The sequence below is a fragment of the Podarcis raffonei genome, chromosome 2 (genome assembly GCF_027172205.1).
Source record: "Podarcis raffonei isolate rPodRaf1 chromosome 2, rPodRaf1.pri, whole genome shotgun sequence".
NCBI lineage: Eukaryota > Metazoa > Chordata > Lepidosauria > Squamata > Lacertidae > Podarcis > Podarcis raffonei.
In genome coordinates this window covers 46063313-46076101 of record NC_070603.1, presented here as the reverse complement: position 1 = coordinate 46076101, position 12789 = coordinate 46063313, and the positions used below count along the sequence as shown (strand labels likewise).

Genomic DNA, 12789 nt, shown 5'->3' with positions numbered 1-12789 from the left:
CAATAACTACAAGAAATGCAAATTGTGTTCCAGGTGGAATACAGCTCTTACTGATGTGAGATTTTCCATTAACCTTCCTGGAATGGAAGCAAAACCAAGAAGGTCTTTTCATGCACAGATGTATATTTGTCCACGTTAGAAACTAGGCTGAAAGCTTGAATTTGTTTCTTTTGTTGAGGAGTCACTGGCACCCTGATGCATTACTGGGTTAAGGGGCTCTCTTGAGTCATCACCTGCAGTCTGAGGCTTAGAGGTATTTGTGGATATCCATAGAGCCTGGTGTCTGCACATTACTAAGGCTCACTTAGTATGGAGGGAGTATACTATATTTAAATAAATATAAACTTTTTGCTCCAATATTGTGTGCTGGCAATGCATATATATATTATAGATTCAGGTGGATAGCCGTGCTGATCTGTCATAGTCATAATCAATAACAAGAGGAAAGATGAAAAAATCTTTTTAAATAATCCCAGTGGCACCTTTAAGATCAACTAAATATAAGCTTTCAAGGTATGAGCTTTCGTGTGCAATACACACTTCGTCAGATACTTTTTTTTCATCTTTCATCTTGTTAATTATTGAGATTATTATATTATGTGATGCTGGCACTATGGTCTAAACCACTGAGCCTCTTGGCCTTGCTGATCGGAAGGTCAGCAGTTTAAATCTGTGCCACAGGGCGAGCTCCCGTTGCTCTGTCCCAGTTTCGGCCAACCTGGCAGTTTGAAAGCACACCAGAACAAGTAGATAAATAGGTACATCTGCAGCGGGAAGGTAAACGGCGTTTCTGTGTGCTCTGGTTTCCGTCATGGTGTTCCATTTCACCAGAAGTAGTTTAGTCATGCTAGCCACATGACCCAGAAAGCTGTCTGTGGACAAATGCCAGCTCCCTCGGCCTGAAAGTGAGATGAGAGCTGCAACCCCATAGTCGCCTTTGACTGGACTTAACCGTCCAGGGGTACTTAACCTTTACCTTTTACCATTTTACAAGGATGTGGGGAACCACAAGAAGTGCCCCATCAGAGGATCTGAGGTAGAGCATAAGGGATCAAAAGGTCCTTAATGTGCTTTGAACTCAAGTTGTTTAGGGCTTTCTGAATTAGCAAAAGGACCTTGAAGCTAGACCAGCAGCAAACTTGTAGTGTGAGCAAAAAAATGGCTTTTTGCTGCATTGGACCATTTTCCTAGTCACTGCCCTATCCCTACATGTGCTTCAGATATAGACAGTAGAATTTAAAGGAAAGTTTTGTCAACAATGCCCTTTTTTGTACAGTAAGACACTACAACATCAGAAGTGTGAATCTATTTCAAGACAATTAATCTACAAAATTCAAATCGAATTAATTATGCAATGTATTTATCTACACTAAGCTCCACTCAGGATCCAATCCGTCTGTGTGACCCACAATTGTGTGCTTCATCCCAAGCTCAGTAATGAGGTAACGCTCATTGCTCTGAGTCACTAATCTTTTGTGGTTATTACAGATCCTGTTACATGTGTGCTCTGAGGGTGACACAAACAGGCAAAAGGAAAGAGATTTAGCTCCCTGACATGCAGTCCGTCCAGCACAAAGAAGCAACCCCAATTTAGGACTAGATTGTTCCATTTACTGCTGACCCTGAGGCAAAGGCAAAATGAAGCACTGCATCTCCAGAAGCCTATTAGAAAAGTTGTGATACCGAGTTACCAAAAATTCTCTGTGAAACCCCTTTTATATTGCAGTTCCGATGACAGAGCAGGCACAGCCAAGAATTTACCTCACATTAATCCTGCTCATCCATCCTCCAGCTAGCTGTATTCAAGAGACTAGAAGAGTTACACAGGTTATATTTGGTTTGATTTTGGTGTTTTGCAGTGAGAATCTAAAGCTGTAATTCCACACATGCTTACTTGGGGAGTAAGCCCCATAGAATTCACCAAGACTTGCTTCTGAGCAGACGTGCATAGGATTCTGCTGTAAGCAATTATATAGAGTTCTCTCTTGCCAGATGGTTTCCTTCCAAAATGAAGGTGGAATAATAAATGTTTAATTGTTCTCTAATATAAAACATTCTCCATTTATACAAAATTACAATGTCAAAGGGTCAGGGGGGCAATAGTTCCACCTAGCAAGTAGAAATGTTTGCTCCCTATTTAATTAACATTTTGCTGCCCTTTCATGTCCCCTCACATCTGCTACCCACGTTGGCCACCTTGCCTAATGGCAGGACTGGCCCTGCAGAGCTAAGGCAGAGCCTTCCACCTAACATGCTATTTTTGTTGATTATATATATGGCAGCATCTAAGCCACAGAAGGGTAACCTTCCAGATGTTGTGGGACAACACCTCCCATCATCACTGACCACTGGCTTTCCTGGCCAGGGCTAATGGGGACTGGAGTCCAACATCTAGAGGGCCACCACTTTCCCACGCCTGATTTCATGTTTTGATCCCACACTGGTAGTCTAAAATGGCACAGCTTGTCAACAGAAATATCCCATGAAACTGATAATTTCAGCTACACAGTAAGCATAGTATTGCCCTTTCCCCACTTCAGCGTCAAGTAGGAGCAAATGTTCAATTAAAGTAGAGCAGCTTCGCCTACCTGAAGTTGTTGGCACGACTTCAGTTGTATTTCTGAGCCCAATAAATGAAAACTGATACAGCCTCCAGGATCTAGTGTCTCCTACTTCTACTGAGCTGCGCTTCCACATGTAGATAATCTCTTCCTTTGGGTAGCCATCTTCAAAACAATGAAGATCATCATTCCATCACAATTTTCATTTACATGTTGCTTTCCTTCATGGTCACATGACCATAAATGGCACTTGCCACAAATGCATTCACATCATTTTCCCTCTCACTGCCACACACACACCCAAGTGGTCATGATGCTTATATTCAGAAAGGGACCTTGCAGTTCCAAACAAATACAGAAAGGCATGCTTAAGTTATGTCTCTTTTTGCTCCCCCAAATAATGAATTGTCACAATTATTTTGTTTCTATTTATGACAGCCTCTAAACTGCCATGAATAAATTCTGTAATGCTTCTCTGCACTTATAATGACTTAAATGTGATGGGTTGTATGTAGATCACTTAAAACGGTAAGGTCTTTAATGACGCCCCATTTCTCCACCTACCAGCATTAAATTCCCCACTGTTGTATCCAGTATATCCTGTACATAGGAAAACACATAGGTTGCTTTCAGGCAATCTGTTTCTTGAATATTCATCCTGATTTGTTTGTGGGGACGTTAAGACAACATTACATCAAGCAAAAGTTATCCTACATTTTCTGGTGCATTTTGCCGTCTCTTTTCTTAACTCCTTGTGCAAGAGTTCCAAATCAATCTTAATTTTGCAACCTGAATAAGCCAACATGTGATTTAATCCCGCCTGAAAATAATGGTTGCCTGGAAGCTTATGTTTGTATTACTTTGGGTGGGGGGGGGGGACTAATGTGGTGTAATGGATGTAATATTGACTTTTGGACCTTCTTGTGTTTAAGGAGAAGGCATGAAACACAGGACAGCAGAAGTCTAGTCTGACCTGTATGTTAAAAATGCCCACGTAACATAAGGATTATTTACAATCATCCTCTCAAAATATGTAAGATGGCAACTCTGGGCTAGTTCATCAGCTACTGTAAATAGTTACAAGTGATCCATGTTAAGCATCTGTCCATAAATGTGTTGTCTCCAGCACCAACACACTTATCATGCAATTCTGTACACATTGATTCAGCAGCAAGCGTATTGAGTTCCATGAGACTTCCTCCCAGGTAAATGTGTTTTAGACTGCAGCCTTCTTCGGACTAAGTACAGTAGATTTACTGAGCAATGCATTTTTAAAAATTTATATTCCTCTTTACTTTCCAAATGAATCAATTTTTTAAAAAAATATTATTTTTTAGATTACTACTTACAGCTTGAAAATGCCAGTGGACAAGAATGTTCATCCATTGGAAAGTTGTGCAGCTGTAACTGACACTCAGCATCTATCGTCAATCTAAGAAGAAGCATATATTAATATTAATCAATTGTTCATAGCTCTAGAAGTTCAAGGTCTACAGCAGTGAACAGGTTGAGAGAAGACACAATCCACTCTTTCTTTTAATGTATTATTGATTAGGATGTAAAGTAAAATGCTTTCTTATGTCACAGTGTTGCATGACAAGGTCCTGAACCTTCCCCCATTGTAGAATAAAGACATTTGACACCAGAATTTAGGTTAATGGGCTGAAAAAGGCAACAACGTTATCGATTACAGAATGTGAGTGGTATTGGCTTAGGCATTGGAACCAATGACTATATCTGACTCCTGCCCCCCTGCCAGGAGTCTAGTAAGGGTTAACCACCGAAAGGGGGAGACCTATTGATGCACATCAACTAGGAATTTCCCCAGGGTCACCGATAGGGGTCGTGCTATGGCCCTGGCCCCTGTCTGGGCTTCAGACAGAGGACACACACCCCGGATTCCTTTAACATAATACTCTTGAAATAGGAGGGGTAGGTAATGAACGGCCTGTGACGCAGAACTACCTAAGCCCCGTGTGCACGGGTCGGGCTCATGACCTGCCCTCAACGTTGACTCCCTGTGAGTGGAATCGGCTTTAAGGATCGACAATAACTTTTCCTACACATTTCTGAGGTCTTCCCAATGGAGGGAAGTTTCTAAAGCAGGCTGTGTTTTGAATGATCTTGCCCCCTTTCATAAAGCCTTCAAGAGTGGCCATACCAGCTAAACTGACTTGATTTTCTCCTGGAGCCATCTTGGAAAATGTAGTTCTCAGAGCAGGCTTCAACAGAACTGTTAACTCTCTCAGTGGAAGCCATTATAGTTAAACTGGTTCAAAACTATTCTCATTTGGGGTGCAAGGCCCCAGTTCAAAACTGTGCTGTGCAGGGAGTTATGTGTAGGCACTTCCACAGCCACTGCAAGCACATTCTGGGATTGAGAGATTATGGTCTCAATCCTAAACCCCAAACTGCACATGTGGGGGGAAAGGGGCAGAGCTGTTCACTTGGTTTTCTTCCATGCTCTATAATAAAAGTTTAGCTGCTGTTGAAGCCCCCACCAACCCACAAATATACATTATACACACTGAAGTTACAGCCTGTTTGAGAATGACTTGTGATAACAGGTGCAAAATCCTTCAATGGGGCATTTCGGGGGCAGAGGTGTAGCATATCTGGGCAAGGATTTGCTGGATCCTAACCCAGCCCATTTACAGGCTGGTGGGTGTCTTAATTTGGGTCCCACTCCTATCCTTAGACTGAAGAAGAAGAAGAAGAGTTTGGATTTGATATCCCGCCTTTCATTCCCTTTAAGGAGTCTCAAAGCGGCTAACATTCTCCTTTCCCTTCCTCCCCCACAACAAACACTCTGTGAGGTGAGTGGGGCTGAGAGACTTCAGAGAAGTGTGACTGGCCCAAGGTCACCCAGCAGCTGCATGTGGAGGAGTGGAGACACGAACCCGGTTCCCCAAATTACAAGACTACCACTCTTAACCACTATACCACACTAAGAGGTAGTGACTGGCCCAAGGTCATTCACTAACCTCTAACCAAGACACCACATGAGCTCTATGGGGCATTTAGCTTTATTATTGTTTCATCTTGTCTAAAATATTCAAGGCATCGTACTTCTTTTCTTTAAGTGGAGATACCATTTTCACTCATATTGGAAACATGTAACAGGTATATTGGATAAAATTAAAAAAGCGGTAAGATTACCTCAGTGTATATAGTACTCTGCCATCATTCCAGATCCGGAGCATCCGATTGGGAGTTGTTATCCAATGAGCATCAGCCTTTTTTGAGTTTCGGAAGAATGTGTCAGGGATCCAGATCTTCCCCACCATGTTGCTGTTCAACCTCAGCACTTTAATGGTGCTATTAAATCTTAGCCGTCTGTCGTACCAGGTTTGAGCAAAAAAAATGTCTATTGTATATTCCTGCAATGTTGAAACACATCAAACAAAATAAGTTTCACGTCCATTCAGTCCTGCTATTCAAAACTTTCATGGCCAGTTCACAGAGAACACACACATCTCATCAGTAGCCTGACCCACAATAGAACAGAGCTCCTGGTTTTAATGTGATGTTTCTGCATCGGATGCTATTGCCCCATTGACACAATTCCAATTTATGCCCACTCAGATGTAAAACCCACTGAGCTCATTATGACTCCCAGGTAAGTGTTCATTAAAACTGCAATCCTAATGAACTGTTGCTTTAGCTATTTCCCCACCATTTCCCCAAATCTATGTTTTCATACAGTAAAACATAAATCTAAATTTTGGGTTGTTGTAAATTAAAATTATTTATTATTGATTAATTAAATTTGTACACCATTCTTTATCCATATATCTCAGAGTTGTTCACAGCATCAAATTACAATATAAAAATTTAGGTTAGTTGCTGGCGTGGTGTTTCCATAATTCTTATTTGGCCCAGTCAAACTTAAATAGAGAGAGATATTGTGTATAATATCTACTAAAAAGAATATTACTGAAGGAAGATTTCAGTATGAAATGCAGAATTAAGAATTTAGTATGAACAGCTCTTAGGTATTTATTTAGCAACCATAATTCTTTGGACACAAATATTCATGTTAGCTACAGAAATTAATTGATCTTGGATGGAATTTAAGAACCACGGCTCTAATAATCCCCTGACTCCGAAAGGGTTTATTCCCATGTAAATGTGCATAGGATTGCAGCCTTATGGCAAACCTATGTGCAATCAGAAGTCCGATTGAATCATGTGACCCAGTTCTAGATACATGTGTATAGTCTTCATCATCCAAGTATTGTGCCCTTGCTCTGTCTGATACATGGGGTAGAATACAGGGGTGTTGACTGGTGTGTACAGCAATGTGTATTGGCATTCAGGAATAACATACCGTAATTTACAATACAAACATGGCAAAATGCAGGGCATTTTTTAAGCTGGAACTCACCGGAACTCATGCTAGTTCCGGCACCTCTCATGTGGGTGCCATTGCCATTATAAGAGAACAAGGGTGGCATTCATGGTGAGTTCCAAGACCTCTTATTCTAGAAAAATAACACTGGCAAAATGTATTAATATATGCTACTTACCATATTGATGGCATTCACTGGGCCAATGCTATTGATATACATATCAGTATGAATTACCGTTGGCTGCACTGTAACAAAAACAGTAATAACTGCTAATATCACATCAGGTAAAACATCTAGAACATAAAGGAAAATCTTAGATACAAAATATAGTATTTGAAGAAAGAATCTGATTGTTTTCTAGAAAGAAAGAACATAAAAGGACTTGGGTATGTGAGATTTTCCATATCAATAAATGCAGGATGAATAAAACTGCATTCTTGCTTGATGACCGTAGTGAAGAAGGGGGTGGATTTTGGCCCCATTTATACTATTGTGTTATTAATGTGATTGTAATCAAATCAGTATTTTTGCAAGGGGTGGGGATAGTTATAACGCTTATTTCCTTTTTTAATAGGAAACTGCATTGTATTTCTGAAGTCTCTTAATGATACATCACATCAGACATTTCACATTGTACGAATGAACACAAAATGACTAATTTAGCCAGAAGAGGGTTCTGCAGATATAGAAAAAGTCCAAGAAACAAAACAGCAGCAACAACAACAGTAACCACCAAAATCATGAAAAAGAAATCAACATCAACTATAACAATAATATGCTTGGAGGATTGCAATGCATAAATCAAACCGTGATCAGCATAACTGCTTTCGAATTATATTTTCTCTCCTCCTTATGAGCCATCATAATGCAGTCATAGATAAAAAACCCCATGGAAGAAGTACTCATTATCTTTCATTTTTATGCCTATCAATTTTGCTGCCTCAGCCCTTGTCCATCCTGGCCCAGCCCCACTCTGAGTTTCCCAGTTCCTCCAAATCTGAATATCATTGGATGGGTTGGTGGTTGCAACCCCAGGCCACTCATTGACCACTTTATGACTTCTTTTGATGCCTGTTATTTGGACTGGATTAAAATAGTACCTAGTTATCCGTTATCATGCTCTTGCTGGCATTTCCACTGATGATTTCTTTGGAACAACATGACTTGTTATGACCACACTAGCTCTCCAGGACTTGTATCTGACATGATTGTATTAGTTTACTGACAATACCTGAAAGCTTGTCTACTAAAGTACAAATAATTTCATTAATGCACATTGATTAAGGATCAAAAAATTACCTTTGCCATATTCTCTTCTATCCATGCCACTATATATTACTGTAGCTTAATACCTGTGATCATGCTGTTAAATGACTTAAAATATTTACTGACCATGTTAATCTTTCACACACCACAGCAGCATGACCCTATGCCTTGAACCACTTAATTAATCTTAATTGAAATTGTTCAATGAATGTTATAGTAGAGTGGTGCAGTACAAATTCTGAAACAGTCTTTGCCATTGACTTCAGGCACCACTTCGCTCATAGATTCCTGAACATTTCATCAAATTAATTTGAACAGCAATGTGTTTATGTTTATAATGAGATGCCATTACTGTTCTTTAAATAACTACGAGAGTTGACGTGTGTGTGTGTGTGTGTGTGTGTGTGTGTGTGTGTGTGTGTAATACCAGTTAGAGGTCTAAACACTTGTTTCAGAAAGCTTTGATTACAGATTCTTTAATGGAAACACTAATTGTCAGCAGCTATTATATTTTCTTTATTGTCATTTCCACTTTGTTAAGTGATCACCATTACTTCCCCTTCCAACTCACTGCTATTAACAAATGAAGGAAAATACCCTCACCTCCTATATCTGGCCTTAGTTTGTTATCATATCCCTCCAGCAGGCCATTTAAAATAAGGGTAACATCACTTTCATGAACTTTGGGAGTCAAAACCCAGGTTTTGTTGGTTGTATAATCTTCATAATCGTCATCACTCTTTTGGCTAGAACTGTTTGAAAAAGAAAGGAAAGAAAGAACTGGAGTCATATAACAGCTGAACACAGCAATTACATTCATAGACAGCTCCATTAGAAACCATCAAGACTAGATTTAGGCCCCTTTTAAATAATGACAGTTCTGCACAAAACACTGAAATGGCTTTACAGAAAGAAATGAAAGAGGGAACACCATTTACAGACTGATGTTTACAGCTCAATTTACTGAGAATGCCAAGATAGCTGAGTAGACATTTTCTCTCTTCTAACTTAATGCATCTTTCAAAGCTACCCATTACTTCTATTGGTTCAGATTTAAAGAAAAAAAAGGTTTTAAAGGCAGTGTATCACCTAAACATTAGTGTGCATGAACAGAAAGATGTATGGCACAGTCTTTGTCTTAGAATTATCTTACTATAAGTTATATTTACACCCAAATCATGTTAACCTTAGCTTGTTGTACTATTCTACATTAAGCCTGCTGGGAAGTTCAGTATTAAATATGATTATTTGCCCAAAGTGGAACATAGGAAGCAGTTGTGCACCAAGTCAGACCATTGGTCCAGCTCAGGGGTCAGCAAACTTTTTCAGCAGGGGGCCGGTCCACTGTCCCTCAGACCTTGTGGGAGGGCTGGACTATATTTTGGAAAAAAAATAATGAACAAATTCCTATGCCCCACAAATAACCCAGAGATGCATTTTAAATAAAAGCACACATTCTACTCATGTAAAAACATCAGGCAGGCCCTACAAATAACCCAGAGATGCATGTTAAATAAAAGGACACATTCTACTTATGTAAAAACACACTGGTTCCCGGACCGTCCGTGGGCCGGATTTAGAAGGTGATTGGGCCAGATCCGGCCCCCAGGCCTTAGTTTGCCTATCCATGGTCCAGCTATTCCTTCGCTGGTAGCAGCTCTCTGGGGCTTGATCACGAGTCTTTTCCAGCCCTGCCTAGATATACTAGGGATTGAACCTGACACCTTTTAAGTATAACATGTATGCTTCACCACTGAGCTATGGCCCTTCCCTAGCCTCCTTTATAATGCTCATTCATCTTCACAATGGCCAATAATATTACCATTTGACAGATGGAGAACCAAAAGAGATATAGTAATTTGCCTGTGAGTGGAAGACTAATTCCTCTACATTTCTTAATATATTACTTTACCAATGACTTCTCACTATCTCTACTTGCAGTTAGGGTTCCCACTTCCAAATCACAAAAACAGAGTGCAAAAAGAGGACACATTTGTGTGAAATATATGCAGATCCCCACTTGAAAATCAGAAGGCAAGTCACCAAATATGGGCTTTATCTGGAAGCAATTGGCCTGTAGTAATGCTATCTTTTTAAAAAAACCACAACCCTAAATCATTACAAAATGTACATTTCTGGGTGGTGTATGAAAAACTAAAAAGGGTGTCCTTTTTCTTTTCTTTTTCAGGATTCTGTATTGATGCAGCCAGAAGCGTACAGAATGTAGGGCAAAGTGCTGCTATAAATCTGCTTTTGCTGGGGCAGCAGAAACAGCATTTGTACAGCCACCGTTTAAGAATCGCCATAGGCTTGGCAATGGGAAACTCCATTAAGCTACGCCTGATTTGCAGATGAAGCTCACTCTTCAGATAAAGTTATTACGATTTTTTATTTTATTTTTTAATGCATGGGTCTTTGCTTATAGCCCTTTGGGTGCCGTATGAAGGTTTGCCCATGATGATAGTGCTGGAAACCTGCTTCCCAGCCCTATAAAATTGGTATCTTCAGATGTTAGGCTGGCTACTAGATAGAGGAAGTCCTCTGTCTGAAGAAGTATACTGAACAGCTGCCCACTTGCCAAGCTTGGTTTGAATATAAAGAACTCTAAGGAGGAAGAGCACAGAGCAGAGGTCTTGAAACTGCCAATCAACAGTTAGTACCTGAATAGCAGGCTGCTCACCTGGACACAGTCTCCCCTACTATGGTGAAATGGATTTTATTTCTATTTACATTAAACAAGTTATGTTTACAACTGAATCTAGATACATATCCAAATTTTCTTCAAAATCGTCCCTCTTTGGGGATGGTGGATTTCCACTTTTTTGGTGATAGATAAGAGGGCCACCCTGCCAGAAGTGGGGCAAGGGATTAAGGCCAAATTCATAAGATAATTGAAGAGTGTGGAAGCTGCTTCCTTGGAGTTTGGCTGTATCTGTGCCATTCCAATAATGTCCGTAAGCAGCAACTGACATGAATGACAAGACAAATCTGATCAGAACAAAGTGACCAGCAACATATGAAGTTTTTGTTGACTTCCAATATTCTCTCTTCCATATTTATTTGTGGGGTGGAGTTGAAACCCAAATCAGTCTGGGTCAGCAAATGAATGGAAGAGAGGCAGAGATGCTGCTGATCTCTTTCCCCAGGTGTCGTTTTCCAAAATCACCCTCTCCCTTGCTGCTTTTTCTCACATCATAGAATCATGGAAGGGAACCCAAGGTTATCTACTCCATCCTCTGCAATCTTTTGCCCAACATGTGGCTCAAACCTATGACCCTGAGATTAAGAGTCTCATGCTCTACTGACTGAGCTGTTGTATGAGTCAACATCACCTACTTATACCTCGGGTTACAGACGCTTCAGGTTACAGACTCCACTAACCCAGAAATAGTACCTCGGGTTAAGAAGTTTGCTTCAGGATGAGAACAGAAATCGCGCAGCGGTGGTGGGAGGCGCCATTAGCTAAAGTGGTATCTCAGGTTAAGAACAGTTTCAGGTTAAGAACGGACCTCCAGAATGAATTAAGTTCTTAACCCAAGGTACCACTGTATGCAGCTTTCTCCTCAGAAGCCTGTGCCCAAAGTGGCTCACAAGGTATCAGATGAACAAGAAGCATCACCATTCAAAACACATTAAAAACAATTATGTATAAACCATTCAGTCAAAACAATCAATCTATGCAGCATGGTATAAAAAATACCAAATAAGCTAAGCTAATTTAACAGCTGAAATGAAACTCTGTTGCATAAAACAATATTAATAAGCAAACATAACTAAAATAACTGTAACTAAGTGGAAGAAGTAGGAAAGTGGCAGAAAGATACGGTGACCCTGTATCTTTTCTCCCACAGGTGAAAATGCAGCTTGGGGATGAGGGTGATTTTGAGCTGGAATAAGTTATTAGAGAGGAACATTTTTAAGCAACATCTTCCCTTCTGCCCTTCTTCCATTTAGAAATAGGCTGTCCCAAACTGCTTTGTGGAAAGGGGAAAAAACATGCAAGGAAAACATACTGGGACTCTAAATAGCATGTAGTTGATGCCTAAAGCAAGGCCACCATCAGTCATTTTCACAAGGAGTCCAAAGGAATCTCTGCGCAGAGAGATATAAAAAGAGGGGGATGTCCAATGATGTCACATTACTAGCGCAGAAGCCATTCCAATAACAGAAGCCTTATGTTGAATCTTGTGCCCTGCTTAAATCTAGTGGGTCACTTACACCAGTAGAATATAGTGCACAACAGCTAGTGCAACCATCACCACTATTTCTATATTGAGTGACAGTTATACTAATACTTCAATGTACACTACCACTTCAAAAACTGCAAATCAAATGCCACACTAATATTGTGTTGGATATTCCTCAGAGTGCCTCTGTACGACCCTCCATTTTGCACAACAACAAATCCCGAGAATCTCGCACTAAAACTGTGTATCTTTAAAAATTGGTTAGCAAGCAACGTATGCTGAGCTCCGTCTCTGAGATATCCCTTGGTTGCCACTTTGTCATTAACTGCCATGTTTCCCTAGCACCATTGCTTAGGCCCTTTGCAGCCAAAGCACAGCTTGTAATGAGCCCTCCTTGTTTTATTGACTCTCAAAAATGAGGAT

The 12789-nt window shown here is 40.2% G+C and overlaps 1 protein-coding gene across 2 annotated transcripts in view; it reads right to left on the bottom strand.

The window, feature by feature from the left end:
- GABRG2 (gamma-aminobutyric acid type A receptor subunit gamma2) overlaps positions 1 to 12789 on the bottom strand; it is a 62271-nt gene that overhangs the window by 27259 nt on the left and 22223 nt on the right. For both annotated transcript variants that reach the window (XM_053376471.1, XM_053376472.1), the window contains exons 2-6: positions 8783 to 8931; positions 7091 to 7158; positions 5721 to 5941; positions 3911 to 3993; positions 2589 to 2726 (exon numbers count right to left, since the gene is read on the bottom strand). In XM_053376471.1, coding sequence (XP_053232446.1) covers positions 2589 to 2726; positions 3911 to 3993; positions 5721 to 5941; positions 7091 to 7158; positions 8783 to 8931 — 659 coding nt within the window. The remainder of the gene's footprint in view (positions 1 to 2588; positions 2727 to 3910; positions 3994 to 5720; positions 5942 to 7090; positions 7159 to 8782; positions 8932 to 12789) is intronic.